Source organism: Aegilops tauschii, chromosome 1 (assembly GCF_002575655.3).
Source record: "Aegilops tauschii subsp. strangulata cultivar AL8/78 chromosome 1, Aet v6.0, whole genome shotgun sequence".
Taxonomy (NCBI): domain Eukaryota; kingdom Viridiplantae; phylum Streptophyta; class Magnoliopsida; order Poales; family Poaceae; genus Aegilops; species Aegilops tauschii.
The window spans coordinates 297,330,813-297,349,444 of NC_053035.3; the positions used below are offsets into that span (position 1 = coordinate 297,330,813).

The 18,632-nt window shown below is 55.7% G+C and overlaps 1 protein-coding gene across 1 annotated transcript; it reads left to right on the top strand.

Moving 5' to 3' along the window:
* The first annotated feature begins 227 nt into the window (after positions 1–227).
* LOC109734381 (urea-proton symporter DUR3) lies at positions 228–3,199 on the top strand. The gene is made up of 3 exons (XM_020293588.4): positions 228–848; positions 940–1,716; positions 1,814–3,199. The coding sequence occupies exons 1-3, from the start codon at positions 657–659 to the stop codon at positions 3,011–3,013; spliced, it is 2,169 nt and encodes a 722-aa protein (XP_020149177.1). The 5' UTR covers positions 228–656; the 3' UTR covers positions 3,014–3,199.
* The last annotated feature ends 15,433 nt before the right edge of the window (positions 3,200–18,632 follow it).

Here is an 18,632-nt window from a genome sequence, read left to right on the forward strand (position 1 = left end):
ATATGAGTTTACATCATGAATGAGTTATAGAAATCAGGACGGCTTTCCACTGCACTCCATTTCGTATTACAGTGGATCATGAGGCGCTAACATGATTATACATTGCTTCGGCTACTTGCTCTTTTTTTCTATAGCAAGCTGCAAAATGTTACAAGTTTTGCGCGGCAGGGCCAATGAGGACGAAGTTGACAAAATAACTGGGAAAACGTAAGTGTATTTTTTAAGTTTTTCTGTAAGACGGAAAATTATCTCTCTATATTTATTTGATTCAACTGGCATGAATATACACCAGTGGGCTCTTATAAATGTTTTCATATTGGCTCGAAATAGCCCAAGTCAAAGATTCCCTCGACCACACAACAAAACACGGAAGCAATCTGAATCCATTGGTTAATTTTCCAAACAAAGAACCAGTTGGTTAATTCTTTCTCCTCAACGACTTGTATATATACGGTGGCGCGCAGTGTGATTGATGCATCCATCCACATCCAACAGCCAGCAGCCAGTGGCTTCCTTGATTGGAGGAGTGTGAATCTCTCCACCCCCTCCCAATTCCCCATCCATCAGTTGGATTGATAGAGTGAGCCGTTGACCGCAACGCGCGAGTCTTGGATTCCTGATTCGAGTTCGCCGTGGTGGAAGAGAGTTGATCCGATATGTCGGGCGGTGGCGGCGTGGTGTGTCCGCCGCCGGAGCTGAGTTTCGGCGGGCAGTACTACTCGGTGGTGGACGGGGTCTGCAGCCGCGACGAGAGCTTCTTCGGCGGGAAGCCGGTGCTGACGCAGGCCGTCGGGTACGCCGTCGTCCTCGGCTTCGGCGCTTTCTTCGCGCTCTTCACTTCCTTCCTGGTACAGTATTCTTTTATCAGTTGTCATCATCAGGTAGAGAAATTAATTAGCGGATCGGAATTGACTGACGAAAACGAGAAAATGATGTTAGGTGTGGTTGGAGAAACGTTACGTGGGCGGGTCGCAGCTGCAGACGTCGGAGTGGTTCAACACCGCCGGCCGGAGCGTGAAGACGGGGCTGATCGCCAGCGTGATCGTGTCGCAGTGGACATGGGCGGCGACCATCCTGCAGAGCTCCAACGTGGCGTGGCAGTACGGCGTGAGCGGGCCCTTCTGGTACGCCAGCGGCGCCACCGTGCAGGTGCTCCTCTTCGGGGTCATGGCCATCGAGATCAAGCGGAAGGCGCCCAACGCGCACACCGTCTGCGAGATCGTCAGGGCCAGGTGGGGCGCCCGCGCGCACCTCGTCTTCCTCGCCTTCTGCCTCGCCACCAACGTCATCGTCACCGCCATGCTGCTGCTCGGCGGCTCCGCCGTCGTGCACGCGCTCACGGGAGTCAACGTCTACGCCGCCAGCTTCCTCATCCCGCTCGGCGTCATCGTGTACACGCTCGCCGGCGGGCTCAAGGCCACTTTCCTCGCCAGCTACATCCACTCCGTCGTCGTGCACGCCGTGCTCCTCGTCTTCGTCTTCCTCGTCTACACCTCCAGCAGCAGCCTCGGCAGCCCCAAGGTGGTGTACGAGCGCCTCCTGGTCGTCGCCAGCGCCGCCAGGGACTGCTCCGGCGACCTCTCGCGCTCTGGTCAGTCTTGCGGCCCCGTCCACGGCAACCTCAAGGGTTCCTACCTCACCATGCTCAGCTCCGGCGGCCTCGTCTTCGGCATCATCAACATCGTCGGCAATTTCGGCACCGTCTTCGTCGACAACGTAAGTGCTGTCTTCCTTAATTGTCCCTCCCGCGCTCTGGTCAGGCGGTGTGCTGGTTTGCTTGATCGATCGCGCATTGGAATTGGATCAATTGCAGGGGTACTGGATGAGCGCGATCGCTGCTAGGCCGTCGTCGACGCACAAGGGGTACCTGCTGGGTGGCCTGGTGTGGTTCGCAGTGCCATTCTCGCTGGCAACATCGCTCGGCCTCGGCGCGCTCGCCCTCGACCTCCCTATCACCGCGGCGGAGGCGGCAAAGGGCCTCGTCCCGCCGGCCACCGCGACCGCGCTCATGGGCAAGCCTGGCTCCGTCCTCCTGCTCACGATGCTCTTCATGGCCGTCACCTCCGCTGGCTCCGCAGAGCTCGTCGCCGTCTCCTCCCTCTTCACCTACGACATCTACCGCACCTACGTCAACCCGGGCGCTTCCGGTAAGCAGATCCTCCTCGTGTCCAGGGCCGTCATCCTCGCCTTCGGATGCTGCATGGGCGTCCTGGCCGTCGTCCTCAACCTCGTGGGCGTGTCCCTCGGGTGGATGTACCTGGCCATGGGCGTCGTCGTGGGCTCCGCCGTCATCCCCATCGCTCTGCTGCTGCTCTGGAGCAAGGCCAACGCCTTCGGCGCCATGCTCGGCACCATCAGCGGCTGCGTCCTCGGCGTGATCGTCTGGCTCACGGTGGCCAAGGTGCAGTACGGCCGCGTCAACCTGGACACCACCGGCCGGAACGCGCCCATGCTGGCGGGCAACCTGGTGTCCATACTGGTGGGCGGGGCCGTGCACTGCGTGTGCAGCCTGGTGTCGCCGCAGAACTACGACTGGGAGAGCTGCAGGCGGATCACCACGGTGGAGAGCGTGACCGCCGAAGACGACGACGAGCTCCAGGAGGCGAAGCTGGTGCACGCCAAGCGGTGGATCGTCAAGTGGGGCCTGGTGTTCACTGTCGTGATCGTGGTGCTGTGGCCGGCGCTGTCGGTGCCGGCGGGGAGGTTCAGCCTGGGGTACTTCACGCTGTGGGCGGCGATCGCGATCGCGTGGGGGACGGTGGGCTCGGCGGTGATCATCCTGATGCCGTTGGTGGAGAGCTGGGACACCATCAGCATGGTGTGCGCGGGGATGTTAACCAACGACATCGTGTACCAGCGCCTCGACGACGTGAACCTGCGGCTGAGGGCCATCATGGGGGCCATGCCCGAGGCCGAAAAGCGATACCAGCAGCTGCAGCGGAAGGATGAGGTGGAGATGCACCCCGCCGGCACCCACCCGGCAGATGACAGCGACCATCTTTTGGAGAACTAAAATGGTCGATGTATGTAGTATCATTATGTACAGGGGCACGTTCATTTCCGCTCACAAAAGGTGTAACCATTGTCACGGGACAATGCGCACCCGTATCACGTCGGGTCACTGGAGTTTCTAATGTTTTTCTTCGCGTGTGTAAAGATATGCGTGCTTGGGTATATAAATGCGTGTGTCTCGTGTGTCTATGGCCGTGTCCTAAAAAAAAGCAATTCTTCCATGCCCGAAAGGTGCATGCATCAGCCGTCCACTCAGCTAGGACCTTGCAGACCAGCTAATGTATTCATATGTATGTATATTTTTATATGTATATTTTATTAAAAAAAGGTTTCGTCCTAAGCAACGATCAACAATAACTTGATACAAACACACGACACCACAACACACGCAAACACCCAAGGCAAGATACATAGGCGCCGATAGCAGCAACACTACTCGTCTACCCCTAGCACTACAAGAGCAACCGAGAACACGCCACCGCGAAGAAATGAAGCCGCATACGACGAACCGTGGCCTCCAAGGCGGCACCTTCAAGAAGGATACAACACCGGAGCACACACAACCCGATCCAAGGATCAGAGTTTCCCCTGGAGCCGCACGACGGGCAGTGAGAGCCGCGACGACGCCTTCAAGAAGGGAACAAGCTTCGCCGCCGCTGGTCTCTCTGAAGATAGAACAGGTTTTCACCCCTGTCAACACTCGACGCCACCGAACGCTACACCCCCACTAGCACGCCTCCCACATGGCCATGGCCACTGGGCATCACCAACCACAGGCTCAGCCCATGGGCACCACGCTAACACCACCAGGGCCGTTGTCCCGAGATCTGCTGCTACCCCCACCAAAGAGATGAGTGGAAAGGTCCTGCCTTTCACCCCCCCTAGGCAGCCCCCCAGCGCCGAGACCTAATAGACCTGCCAAAACTGGCCTCCATTGACCATCCTGCAACACCGGGCGCGAGACGAGCTCGGCCCTATGGCACCGTATGCTAGATGAGGTTGGTCCTGCCACACCGTGCACGAGATGAGCTCGGTCCTGCTTACACCGTGCACGAGACGATGTCGGCTCTACCGCACTGACCGCGAGACGAGCGATGGACCGCAGCTGGGAGAAGGACAGCCCTACGACGGAAGTAACGCCCGGACGACGAGGAGAGGAGTCGAAGGCCGACACAAGTCTACTAGGGATGAGCCAACGCCGGAACATGCCCGCAGTTGACCTGCCAAGCTGCCATGGAGCCTCCCACGACCGGGGGCAGCAGCCACACTGGGCCACTGCCCAACCCACGCCGCCCGGCCAGCTCGAAGCGCTGGAGTCGTCGGGCACGCACAACCACTAGCATAGTCGGTCGCCACAAACACCAGATGACCTCCACCAGGAGGCCAGGACCAGGCCGCCGGTGACCAGCCTCCACCAGGTGCTCAGACGAGCACCGACCACCACCTCGCGCCGCCAGCCGTCCCCGTGGCACCAGATCCGGGCGGATCTGGCCGGACGCCCACCCATGCGCCTCCACCTGTGCCGAAATCAAGGGCAGCCACCCCACCCGGCACGGGGCCATGACCGCCATCGCGCCGCCGCCAACCAGCCGCGCCGCTGCCCTGCGCCGCCGTCGTCGTGCCGTTGGGCCCTGTCATAGCCCAGCGCCGCCACCCGAGTGCGTCGTCCCGCGCCGAAGCCCCACGAGCAGAGGAGAAGAAGAAGCCCCGCCGCCGCCGTGCCGACTGGGCTCTTCCCATCAGCGCCTGCCTGCGGCGGTGGGGGAGGGGGTGGGGGAGGGAGGTGGGGCGGCTAGGGTTCCCTCCCGTCGCTCACGGGAGCGAGCCGGGAGGGTCGAGGAGGGTCGGGGGAGTTGAGCTGCTGCTACTCTCTATTATATTTTCCTGCTGCGTATTTGCCAAATAGTGTCTTTTTCATCTCACACTTTTCCCCATCATGCATGGTAACTTTTCTTAGATTCCTGCTAACTTTGGCGCATAATCTTTGGTGTGGTAGTGAGCCATTTGATGATGGTGTGCTTCATGTGTTTGTATCCATTTGATGTTTCATTTTGAGTTAATAAAATTCATATTTTACCGAAAAGAATCCATGGAATGCCATGTAAATGAGACAAATCAATAGATGGTCAGTCCCAACTATTCATGGAGATTGTCTGTTACTTTGTATTAGTCTCTTCAGAGCTGATACTCATAGAACGGCCGCCCATTGTTGCCTCTCTAATCAACCTAGCTATCCACAACTTGCAGGGCATCACCTTCTAGGCGAGAGTTCCCACTATAGCAACCATTCTATCACCACATCTTCATTGCATGGTCGACACACACCTCTTGTAATTTGAGACTAGGATTAATGATGAATTATAGGTGTGAGAAAATATTAAACACATTAGCTACCCTTATTATAATTTTACCCTCAAGATTAGGGTACTCCCTTTGTAATAGTGGTGCTCTGTGACAGTCTTGTTTGAGTATAAACTGAAACTAGATGTTATACCCCAAATGTAAAGACGGTCCACGTTATTTTAGGATTCCATCAACTTAATTCTAAGAGACACATCCCTTATAAGCCCTCCTCCCATATGGGCATGTACTCCCTCCATGTTGCGAAACGCAGTATTTCAAAAAAAATACCTACGATCACGCAAGATCTATCTAGGAGATGCATAGCAATGAGACGGGAGAGTGTGTCCACGTACCCTCGTAGACCGAAAGCGGAAGCGTTTAGTAACGCGGTTGATGTAGTCGAATGTCTTCACGATCCAACCGATCTAAGTACCGAACGTACGGCACCTCCATGTTCAGCACATGTTCAGCACGATGACGTCCCACGAGCTCTTGATCCAGCAGATGCTCGAGGGAGAGTTCCGCCAGCACGACGGCGTGGTGACGGTGTTGTTTATGTGATCCACACAGGGCTTCCCCTAAGCACCACGACTATATAATCTGAGGTGTAATCTGTGGAGGGGGATGATGTCTACTACACAACCTTCTTCTTGTAGACGTTGTTGGGCCTGCAAGTGCAGAGGTTTGTAGGACAGAAGCAAATTTCCCTCAAGTGGATGACCTAAGGTTTATCAATCCGTGGGAGGCGTAGGATGAAGATGGTCTCTCTGAAACAACCCTGCAACCAAATAACAAAGAGTTTCTTGTGTCCCCAACACACCCAATACAATGGTAAATTGTATAGGCGCACTAGTTCGGCGAAGAGATGGTGATACAAGTGCAATATGGATAATAGATATGAGTATTTGCAATCTGAAAATATAAAAACAGCAAGGTAGCAAGTGGTAAAAGTGAGCGTAAACGGTATTGCAATGCTAGGAAACAAGGCCTAGGGTTCATACTTTCACTAGTGCAAGTTCTCTCAACAATAATAACATAATTGGATCATATAACTATCCCTCAACATGCAACAAAGAGTCACTCCAAAGTCACTAATAGCGGAGAACAAACGAAGAGATTATTGTAGGGTACGAAACCACCTCAAAGTTATCCTTTCTGATCAATCTATTCAAGAGTCCGTAGTAAAATAACACGAAGCTATTCTTTCCGTTCGATCTATCATAGAGTTCGTACTAGAATAACACCTTAAGATACAAATCAACCAAAACCCTAATGTCACCTAGATACTCCAATGTCACCTCAAGTATCCGCATGTTTGATTATATGATATGCATCACACAATCTCAGATTTATCTATTCAACCAACACAAAAAACTTCAAAGAGTGACCCAAAGTTTCTACTAGAGAGTCAAGACGAAAATGTGTGCCAACCCCTATGCATAAGTTCACAAGGTCACTGAACCCGCAAGTTGATCACCAAAACATACATCAAGTGTTCTCAAATCCTTAAAGACTCAATCCGATAAGATAACTTCAAAGGGAAAACTCAATCCATTACAAGAGACTAGAGGGGAGAAACATCATAAGATTCAACTATAATAGCAAAGCTCGCGATACATCAAGATCGTGCCATATCAAGAACATGAGAGAGAGAGATCAAACACATAGCTACTGGTACATACCCTCAGCCCCGAGGGTGAACTACTCCCTCCTTGTCATGGAGAGTGCTGGGATGATGAAGATGGCCATCGGTGAGGGATCCCCCCTCCGGCAGGGTGCCGGAACAGGGTCCCGATTGGTTTTTGGTGACTACAGAGGCTTGCGGTGGCGGAACTCCCGATCTAGGTTATGTTCTGGGGGTTTCTGTATATATAAGAGGTTTTGGCGTCGGGAATAAGTCAGGGGGGTCTCTGAGGCGGCCACGAGCCCCACCCTCGTGGGTTCCTGATACGTCTCCAACGTATCTACAATTTTTGATTGTTCCATGCTATATTATATTCTGTTTTGGACATTAATGGGCTTTATTATACACTTTTATATTATTTTTGGGACTAACCTATTAACCGGAGGCCCAGCCCAGAATTGTTGTTTTTTGCCTATTTCAGAGTTTCGCAGAAAAAGAATATCAAACGGAGTCCAAACGGAATGAAACCTTTGGGAACGTGATTTCGGAACGAACGTGATCCAGAGGACTTGGACCCTACGTCAAGACATCAACCAGGAGGGCACGAGGTAGGGGGGCGCGCCTACCCCCCTGGGCACGCCCTCCACCCTCGTGGGCCCCACGTTGCTCCACCGATGTACTTCTTCCTCCTATATATACCTACGTACCACCAAACTACCAGATACGGAGCCAAAAACCTAATTCCACCGCCGCAACCTTCTGTACCCGTGAGATGCCATCTTGGGGCCTTTTCCGGAGCTCCACCGGAGGGGGCCTCGATCACGGAGGGCTTCTACATCAACACCATAGCCTCTCCGATGATGTGTGAGTAGTTTACCTCAGACCTTCGGGTCCATAGTTATTAGCTAGATGGCTTCTTCTCCCTTTTTGGATCTCAATACAATGTTCTCCCCCTCTCTTGTGGAGATCTATTCGATGTAATCTTCTTTTGCGGTGTGTTTGTTGAGACCAATGAATTTTGGGTTTATGATCAAGTTTATCTATGAACAATATTTGAATCTTCTCTAAATTCTTTTATGTATGATTGGTTATCTTTGCAAGTCTCTTCGAATTATCAGTTTGGTTTGGCCTACTAGATTGATCATTCTTGCAATGGGAGAAGTGCTTAGCTTTGGGTTCAATCTTGTGGTGTCCTTTCTGTCGGATGTGGGGTTCCGGCAAACCCTTAAGGTTCGAACACTGGGGTGCGCGCGAAGTCTCTCCCTCCTACCGATCTACGCTCTAGCTCGCTAAGATCTTGCGGACGAACTCGACGAACTCGCAACATAGAAAGACACGAGGTTTATACTGGTTCGGGCCACCGTTGTGGTGTAATACCCTACTCCAGTGTGGTGGTGGTGGATTGTCTCTTGGGCTGATGATGAACAGTACAAGGGAAGAACAGCCTCCTGAGGCTGAGGTGTTCTTGTGCTTGTGTAGTTGAGGATGATCTGAACTAGTTCGGGATCAGTTGCCTCCTACTGTGGTGGCTAGTCCTAGTTATAGAGGCCCTGGTCCTCTTCCCAAATATCGAGCGGGAAGGGAGCCAACAACGGCGGGCAAATTTGAAGGGGGACAGCAAGTACAAGCTATCTTGACAAAAGCGATCTTCGCCTGCGAAAAGCTCTGGGGTGACGCCGTCTTGGGCTCCACGATGACCTCCACCTTGCCGTCCACCTGGTCTTGGTCTCATTGCATCAGTATGGCAACCTTTGCGTGATGCCTCGGTACTCTTCGCCTGCGCTGGCCTCCTTAGCACCAAAGAGGAAATAGGGACGCTGCGCGCACTCGCGCCCGCCTGGCACCCGCCTGGCACCGTTCGTCATGGCTCACGTCACGAGAGCCTCGTGAGGTTTGCCTCGCCTTGATATCTCCGCTCCTCGTGAGCCTGCCTGGCTAGGCCACTCCAGAGGAGGTCTTGCGTCGTTCGCCTCGCGAGGCTTGGACCCTCGCGTGGGTCTTGGGTGTCTTGTTGACGAAGATGGGCCGTACGGCCTGCTGCTTAGCCACGCCGTGGGCCGCAGGCAGGCAAATCTGGGGACCCCTGTTCCCAGAACACCAACAGTAGCCCCCGGGCCCAAGGTGCGCTCGGGCTTGGCTTCGCGGCGAAGCCAAGGGTCAAGTTCGGAGCACCGCGGGCCCCAAAAGCCTGCGGTCTCGGTCGACGCGTGGCGGTTGATTGGACGTGGGCGTCTCCGCTTCCCCACGCTGCCTTTGAATCCGCCTGGCTATGGGGCCCCCGCGGCCTACACAGTTATTCCTCCACCTCCTACGCCTTGCTTCCCCAATTCCCCTGCTTCCTTGTGGCTCTGCTTCTCTTTTCCAATCTGACTTGCGCTCCGCATGCTCCATCGCCATGGCGCCGAAACAAGCTGAGAAGGGGAAGAGTCCTCTGTCTCTTCCAGCTGCGCCTCCGTCCTTTGCGCCGGTGCTCGGCCGGTCTCGGGTGCTCAACAACGAGGCCATGGACAAGGTGCGCCCGATGCTTGCTTCCAGCTTCAATGAGTGGGGGGAGACGGTGGCTTGGCCCGCGTCTCGCACTCGCACGGCTCAGACGGCCACCGAGGTCCCAATCTTCATAGATGCCCTCTGGGCTGGCCTGATTCCTCCCTTCTCCGCCTTCTTCAGTGATGTGCTTGAGCATTATCAGATCCACATGCTACATCTCGACCCTCAGTCTATGACTCTTCTTGCTGTCTTCGCCTTCGTGTGCGAAGCCATGGTGGGCATCGCTCCTTCGGTGGCTCTTCTCCATCACTTCTTCTCATTGCATCTGGCCGACCCTCAGCAATGCTCGGGGTGCGTGAGCTTCAAGGCCGTGGCTGCGACGGCGGGCGAGGGGATTGATTTCGAGCTTCCTCCATCCACGAGCGAATTCTGGACACGATGGGTGTTCGTCGATGCTGGTGTGCTTAGTCCTCTGCTTTAGGCTCCGTCGGGGCCCGCCGTTCCTAACTCCGGCTGGAGCCATCAGCGGCTCGCGAGCCCCGGCCTTGCCCGCGTCTGGCTCAGGTTGAGGTTGCTGAAGGATCGAGGCGTAACTGCACCGATGGTGGTGAAGGAATTCGTCCAACGCCGGGTCGCTCCGCTTAAGCGCCATTCTCGCCCAATGTGGACCTTGCTCAGCAGCCAGGACCACATGAGGTTTCAGGAGTCCGGGCTCGTCCTCAGGACGCGGCGAACATTGCTCAAGGTCCTGACGGGTGTCTTTCTACCGACCGAACTGCTTGGGAAGAACTGTTTGTTGTACCGCTGCAAGAATAAGGATGAATTTGTAAAGGACATGCCTCTCTTCGATGAATGGGGGCCGCGACCGATCAGCCTGGAGGGGCCTCGTGAGAACCCCATCGTCGTGGTTCCCTTCCTTGCCCCTGATGCTGAGCTCGCCCCAAGTGACGGTGTAGGTGGGCGAGCTCAGGCGGAGGCCGGCAGCTCGAGTGCTGAGGAGCACGTGCCGGGTGGTGATCCTGGGGAATCGTCCTCAGGAGCCTGCCACTCCCCTCCTGAGGTGTCGGTTGCTGAGGAGACGCTGCATGCGACTCCCGAGGCCAAGGCTCCAGGAGCCTCGGGAGGTCGTGGTGAAACGGTGCCCGGCTGTTCGCCACAACTGGGCACCCCTGAAGATACTCTTCCAAGCTCTTCTTCGGCCCCGCTGTGCACTAGCCGTCACGTCCAGTGTTTCGGTCGTCTTCGTGTGGACTTCGAGGAGCTCCGCAAGAGGAAAGGATCTCCCAGCGGCAGCAACATCTTTGGACCGCTGAAACGGAGGAAGTACATCGCCGTTGACGTGTAAGTATCGTACCACTATGGCTCTCTGTATGCTGCTTTGTTCTTCTGACGCCAGTCTTTCAGGGCTCCTTCCACTGAGGTTGTTGAGTCTCCTGAGAAACGGCCTCCCTCTTCCTTAACTCTTCCGCCGGCCTCGAGCGCTCCGAGTCCGCTGGTTGCCCCTGGAGCAGGGTTGGTTGAAGGGGCACTCCTGCCTTCCTGGCGCGCTGAACGTGCGGCCTCGTCGCTCCTCCCCCTTGGTCTGGCGTGGAGCTTGGCAGGCGTGCCCAAGACTCCTTCGCTGGTCTTTGACGGCAACTTGTTGGCTTCGATCTTCGGCTCCTCTTCGAGTAGCGAGCTCCAGCCGGCTCGGGCTTGTCGCGAGGACGGGATGGTGTCGGGAGTGGCGCCAGCCCCCAGCCCCCTGCCGAGGGGTGGCGCGCCGCTTGGCGCCCCGCCCGCAGCCCCCGAGGTGGAGGACGAAGAAGGCCGGGCGTTCGAGCTTGAGCGCGGGCGGAGCGTGGTTCGCCATGAGCTCTTCCAGGAAGCGATGAACGCGATGAGCCGACTTGGTGAAGAGCTCGCGAGTGTCGATTCACGTCTTGAGGCTGAAGGTCTCCGGCTGGCGGAGGAGCGGCGCAAGCTGAAGGTGGCCATCAACCTCGGCCGCTATCAGCGTGACTTTGAGAAAGCGAAGGCCGAGGCATCTCTCACGGTTTCCCACGAAGCCCACTCACGAGCCTTGGAAGAGGCTCGCGAGGCTGATCGCCGCCGCGAGGCTGCGGAGAAGCGCGCGTGGGAGCTCCAGGCCTGGAGCGCGTCTCTTGAGCAGCAAGTGGAGGCGCGCAGGGCCGCTCTTGCGTCACTGAGGGGGACGCCCACGGAGGAAGAGGAGGTCCGGAAGCGTGAGGAGGCGCTGCCCCCTGAGGCCATGGACCATAGCCGCGAGCTCGAGCAACTGGAGACGAGGGAGCGTCAAGTTGCCCAAGCAGAAGACGCCGTCGGGGCTCGCGAGGCTGGAGTTGAGGAGGAGGTGAACCGCCGGGTGGCCGAGGTTCGCGCGGACCTGGTGGGCAGGTACAACCTGAAGCTGAAGCTCGCGGGCGTGGAGGACGAGGGCAGGGCCGCTGCCCTCAGGCCCAGGTTCGACGAGGCTGAGAGGCGCGCGGAAGCCACGGCCGCCGCCCTGGTCACGGCGCAGGCGGACTTGGCCTCTGCCCGCGTCGAGCTGCGTTCCCTCCGGAGGCGGGTTGATGACACAGAGGCCGTCGCGAGGCAAAACACGGAGGAGGTGCTCCAACGTCGAACGCTGGAGCGCGAGCATGCCCCTATGCTTCAGGATCTTCGGAACAGGGCCAATATCGCCCTGGGCCATATTTGCGACGTGGAGGCGCCGACCCCTCACTCAAATGATTATGCCAGCCACCTGACCTTTTTCACCGAGGTGGTCACGCGCCTAGAGGCTTCATCTCCCAGAGCTCGCCAGCTTGTGGAGGAAAGGGGTCGTGGCCTGCTCGAGCGCAATTTCTCCCGCGTCTTCAGCCACCTCCTGAATGCCGACCCTAACTTTGATTTCGACGCCACCATCGCCCCCGTACCCACGGCCGTCCGGGGTGACCTAGCGCGTTGGGTTGAGGGCCTTCACTTCCGAGGACGACGCGGTGGTGGTCGCCGCAGACGAAGGCGCCATGGTTGACGGCGGCGTCGGGGGCATCGCCGATGGCGGCGACAATGCCGATGAAGACGATGACGACGCGAGTGACGCATCCACGGGTGACGGAGCGAGCGACATTTTTGGCCGATCCCTTGTTCTCCTGTCATTTCACCCTGCGCACAAACTCGGGCGTGGCCCTTGAAAAACTTGTGAGAGCATTTTGAGAGGGGGAGCCCCTCATGTAAGCAAACTGCAGTTTTTACTTTTCCATGCGATGTGAGTTTGTGTCCTCATGAACTTGTGAATCCTGATACGAGTTTTCTGTCTTGGTTTACCTTAGTCAGCGCCAGCTTTGAGCTGGGCTGCGATGTGTCGAGTTCTTGAGAACCTTGCGGAGCTCGTCGCCCCGTTGGAAGGGGCCCACGTGAGGTGAGCACCAGTTGTAGCGTTAGCGCGCGCGTGCTTCACGCAGTCCCGCTCGCGAGGAGCTCGTGGGGGAAAGGCGACGGACATGAGACCCAAACAAAACGAGATCCAGAAGGCAAGAAATTGCTCAAACGAGAAAAGGCTCCCCCCGCGCGCATCGATAAAAACTCAGCTTCAACTCAAATCCAGATCTAGAAAGAAAAGCTACAGAAAGAGAGATCCAAAGCAAAAGGCCGCGTCCGGCACCTAGTCTAGTCTTCTGGTCTTCAAGTCTTCTCACCAGGGCGGAGCTAAGTGCTGCCACTAGGCATGGGAGGGAGCCCCAGGGCGTGAGGCCGGCACCCCTGAGACTCCGGGGCGTGTATAGCCCCAACTCATTATTACGTGAGAGTGTCACGGGCGGCGAGCTTCACAGGCACTGGGCCTTCTTCACAGGTACCGGCCTTGCTTCATATCGCCAGACGAGGGCCCCGCCTTGCGCCACTCTTGACCTCCTCTGAGCCGACCGGTCACCAGGACGACATAGAGGAGGGAAAGAGGACGCCAGCGGTTCCCTCGGCGATCACAGGTCCTCTGCCGGGGGAAAGGTTGACGAGGCCTCCCCGGCAGAGGGCCTACCTCCAGGTGTCGTCAGGCGTCGCGCGCCGCGGGGAGGGGCCTTGCTCCTGGCTCCCTCTCGGTGGATCCCCAGCGTGTCTCCCTTGTTGGGACGGGTGCCGCCGTGCCTGGGTCGTCGATCGACGCTGCAACCTGATTCATCTCTAGTCCATGGTTAGCATAAGCCTGTTCCTGAGAGACTAGCGGTACCCTGTAGTTGCCGCTGCCAGCGCGATCGTTGTGGTTCTCGGTTGGTTCTTGGAAGGCTTCGGCTCCTAACGCCCCCTCCCCCCAATCTTCTCCAGTGAATGGGCCGAGGTCGTCCTCTGGTGGGTACCCTTGGTCCATCATGCGGGGCACGTAGGCTTCCGGGGCCGTCACCCCGAACACCTCGCCGTGGTGCCCCACGCTCCATGTTGCCCCGCCCATGACGGTGTTCTAGGGATGACAATACGGCATCCGGCCAGGACCATGGGGGGCGACGCTTGCGCTTGTGCTTGTCGAGGGCGGCGCGGTGGAGTTGAAGCCCCCTACGCCGCCGGCCGTGCTGATGTTGATGAAGCCCTCGGGCGTAGTCGACGGCGTGCGGACGTGGTGAGGTTCGTTGCGCGGCCCTACAGTGGCCTGGGGAGGAAGTCGATAGCAGAAGGGTGGTGCTCCCGACGCTACTGTGTCCAGCAGCTCGGCAACACGCTCAAGCAGCATGTCCCGGCCGCTCTCCATCAGCCTGCATCGTAGCAGCTCCCTTGCCACGGTGAGCGCTGCCCGCATGTTTGCTTGCTCCCGCCGTGAGTGCGGTGCCGTTGCTGCGGCATGACTCGCCGCTCTCGCTGCGGCTCGTACCTGTCGTGGGGTGAGAGTGGATGACGCCTGGCCGCGCTGCCCGCGCCCGGCAGGGTTTGGCGGTGCCCGTGCCGCTTGGAGTGCAGGGTCGAGACCTTCATGGGTAGGCGGCGCTGCCCGGGCTGGCCAGGCTGCCCAGCGGTCGGAGCCGGCCCATGAATCGCCAGACATCATGGCTGGGGAGCGTCGGAGAGCTGACTGGCGGAGAAGAAGCTCCGGCGCACCCCTACCTGGCGTGCCAAATGTCGGATGTGGGGTTCCGGCAAACCCTTAAGGTTCGAACACTGGGGTGCGCGCGAAGTCTCTCCCTCCTACCGATCTATGCTCTAGCTCGCTAAGATCTTGCGGACGAACTCGACGAACTCGCAACATAGAAAGACACGAGGTTTATACTGGTTCGGGCCACCGTTGTGGTGTAATACCCTACTCCAGTGTGGTGGTGGTGGATTGCCTCTTGGGCTAATGATGAACAGTACAAGGGAAGAACAGCCTCCTGAGGCTGAGGTGTTCTTGTGCTTGTGTAGTTGAGGATGATCTGAACTAGTTCGGGATCAGTTGCCTCCTACTGTGGTGGCTAGTCCTATTTATAGAGGCCCTGGTCCTCTTCCCAAATATCGAGCGGGAAGGGAACCAACAACGGCGGGCAAATTTGAAGGGGGACAGCTAGTACAAGCTATCCTGACAAAAGCGGTCTTCGCCTGCGTAAAGCTCTGGGGTGACGCCGTCTTGGGCTCCACGATGACCTCCGCCTTGCCGTCCTCCTGGTCTTGGTCTCGTTGCACCAATATGGCAACCTTTGCCTGATGCCTCGGTACTCTTCGCCTGCGCTGGCCTCCTTAGCACCAAAGAGGAAATAGGGACGCTGCGCGCACTGGCGCCCGCCTGGCACCCGCCTGGCACCGTTCGTCATGGCTCACGTCACGAGAGCCTCGTGAGGTTTGCCTCGCCTTGATATCTCCGCTCCTCGTGAGCCTGCCTGGCTAGGCCACTCCAGAGGAGGTCTTGTGTCGTCCGCCTCGCGAGGCTTGGACCCTCATGAGGGTCTTGGGTGTCTTGTTGACGAAGATGGGCCGTACGGCCTGCTGCTTAGCCATGCTGTGGGCCGCAGGCAGGCAAGTCTGGGACTCCCGTTCCCAGAACGCCGACACTTTCCCAGTAACAGTAGGGGCAGCAAGGCACGTATTGTATTGTTGCCATCGAGGATAACAAGATGGGGTTTATATCATATTGCATGAGTTTATCCCTCTAGATCATGTCATCTTGCTTAAAGCGTTACTCTGTTCTTATGAACTTATTAATACTCTAGATGCATGCTGGATAGGAGTCGATGTGTGGAGTAATAGTAGTAGATGCAGGCAGGAGTTGGTCTACTTGTCTCGGACGTGATGCCTATATACATGATCATACCTAGATATTCTCATAACTATGCTCAATTCTGTCAATTGCTCAACAGTAATTTGTTCACCCACCGTAATACTTATGCTCATGAGAGAAGCCACTAGTGAAACCTATGGCCCCCGGGTCTTATTTCCATCATATTAATCTTCCAACAACAAGCTGTTTCCATTGCCTTTTATTTTGCTTTTATTTTACTTTGCATCTTTATCATAAAAATACCAAAAATATTATCTTATCTTATCTATCAGATCTCACTCTCGTAAGTGACCGTGAAGGGATTGACAACCCCTTTATTGCGTTGGTTGCGAGGATTTATTTGTTTGTGTAGGTGTGAGGGACTCATGCGTGGCCTCCTACTGGATTGATACCTTGGTTCTCAAAAACTGAGGGAAATACTTACGCTACTTTACTGCATCACCCTTTCCTCTTCAAGGGAAAACCAACGCAGTGCTCAAGAGGTAGCAAGAAGGATTTCTGGCGCCGTTGCCGGGGAGTGTAACACCCCGGATGTAACTTCCCATATTTGTAACTCCAACTCTTGCCATTTCCGGCTCTGTGATATGATTTTCCTTCGTGGTTGGGTTTTTGTCTCTCGTTTTGCATTTGTGCTTGGTGTCATCGTGCTTTCTCATCCTCATCATGTGCATGGTGTGATTTTCATACATATTATGTTGTTGTATGTTCCATGCATGAATCTTTCATCATCACCACCTCTCCTCCCCTTCCTTTCTTCTTGTTGCAAGTGCCACTCCTCCCTTCTCTTTTAATGTTCATCTTTACCCCTATAGTCTAGCTCAGTGCCTTAAACCTCTCTGGCCTTTTTCATCTTTTTTGGAGTGCGTTTGGTTGGGGTCAAAAATGCTTCAAGTTAGAACCTAATTAAAACTTGGAATATTTTTCTTCCTCTAAAAATGCCCAGACCATTTTTACTATTATGTGCATAATACTAGGGCTCCATAGATATTTTTATATCTTCCTTAGCCTTCCCAAATCACTCTGGACTTTTCTTGTTTTTCTTCTGTTTGAGAAAAATAGGAAAAGAAAAGATTTTGGCAGCAGAGCAGCCAGCAGCAGCACCCCCCTGGGCCTCGGCCTCCCAGGCCGGCCCAGCTAGCACCCCGCGCCAGCCAGCCCGCTCGTTCACCCCTCCGGGCTTTTTCTCACCCACGCGCGCGCATACCCCCGCTAGCCCCTCTCCATGTGGCCATCCTGGCCCCGCTCGTCAGCGCCTACCCTGTTCCCCGCACCCACCTTTTCCCTCTCCTCTCGCCGTCACCATGGGGACTGCGAGCACGAGAGCGCGTGAGCTCGCGCCGCTAACCCTAGCCCCTTTTAAGGCCCCAATCCTTGTCCCCTGCCTCTCCTAGGGTTTCCCTCGTCCGCCGCCGCCGTTTCCTGGTAGGTATAGCCACCAGAGTGATCGCGCCATCGCCGTCCCAAACGCATCTGGGAGCGCGTCCTCGTCGCTGGCGTGCTCCCCGTCGACCCCAGCTTCCCAGGACGTGTCCATCTTCCTCCTCGACGTCGTCTACTTCCCCTACGTCCACTACTTCGCCGCGGGACGCCAAGACGCCGTGATCTTCTTCCACTTCTTCCCAGCGGTGCCCGTGAGTGTTCGATTGCCATCACCGCCTTCTTCGACCTCCTCTTGGGAAACCATGCACACCACCGTGCTTGTGGTGAGCGCGCGTTCCTCCCCATCCTTTTTCCCTCTCATTAGCGTGCCTTGCAGTAGTTTGCCACGAGCACCTGAACGCGTCGCCGTCGGGCCTCGTCTTCGGCGAGTGCACGACCTCTTTAGCTCTTCTGCGCATGCCCGTCATGATCGCCGCGTCTCATCGGCCGGATCCACGCGATCAGTAGCTCGCTCAAGCCTTTCACCTCGTCGCGTTTGAGCTTGTCGCCGCCACCTCTGTTCGTCGTCGCCGGCGTCGAGTCCGTCGTCGGCCCGTTCTGCTAGTCACACCCGCGGGTGCGGGATCCTATGGCGGCCTCGTTGCGCCCCGTCGCCGCGCCTTTTGGTCGCCGGAGAGGCTCCGTCGAGCTCTCCGCCGTCTCTGCACCCCGGCGAGCACCTCCCCTGCTTCCCCTGTTTATGCCACCACCTTGTGGGACCCAAGTCGGACCCACAAGTCAGCCTCTCAGGGGCCAGGACCCCACCTGTCATCCCCCTCCACTTTCTCCTTTTTCTTTTGTGTTTATTCTTTTTTCCAGCGAATATTCCATTTATAGCATATGGAATCTATCCATTTCGGGCAAGTCCATTTCTGGACGTTTCCAAATAAGGAAAATGCCATTTCTGTTATATTCCATTTAGGGCAGGTTTTAACTTATTGCACTTGTGATGATTTTTCTACAGCAACCCTAACATATTATATATGTTTTTGGGGTAGAAAAATCTCACCAATCCAGTGGTGGCATTAGTTTCTGCATTTGAGCAAGTTCATGAACATGTCATTTTACATCATGTTGCTGTTTGTATTTTATGTGTATATTCATGCAAATATGCTATGTGGTTGTTTTGCACATGAATAGCTTCATTTTCATGTATACTTCATGCTAGAATTTGTTCCATGCCATGACATGCCTGGTAGTGAGTCAAACAAGCTTGTAAAGATGTCATGTTGAATCTGCTTCTGCTATGTCTAGCATTTTCACTAAGTCATTGCTCTCCTGATATTTTTATGCCATGTATCCATGTTGCTACAGTGAGATCCATGCTTCTTTTGAGTATGTTCAGTAAGGATGTTTTGGACATATAGATGTGCTCTATCCATCCATGCCCCTGTTTGCAATTATGGAGTGCCCTAGCATGTCTTAATCTTGCTCTACGTTTGCTATAAAATATTTCTGGCAGAATGTTAACATGATATTCAATTTTGCCAAGGTTGTTGTAGTTGTTTCATACATGCTATGAACTTTCTCTTG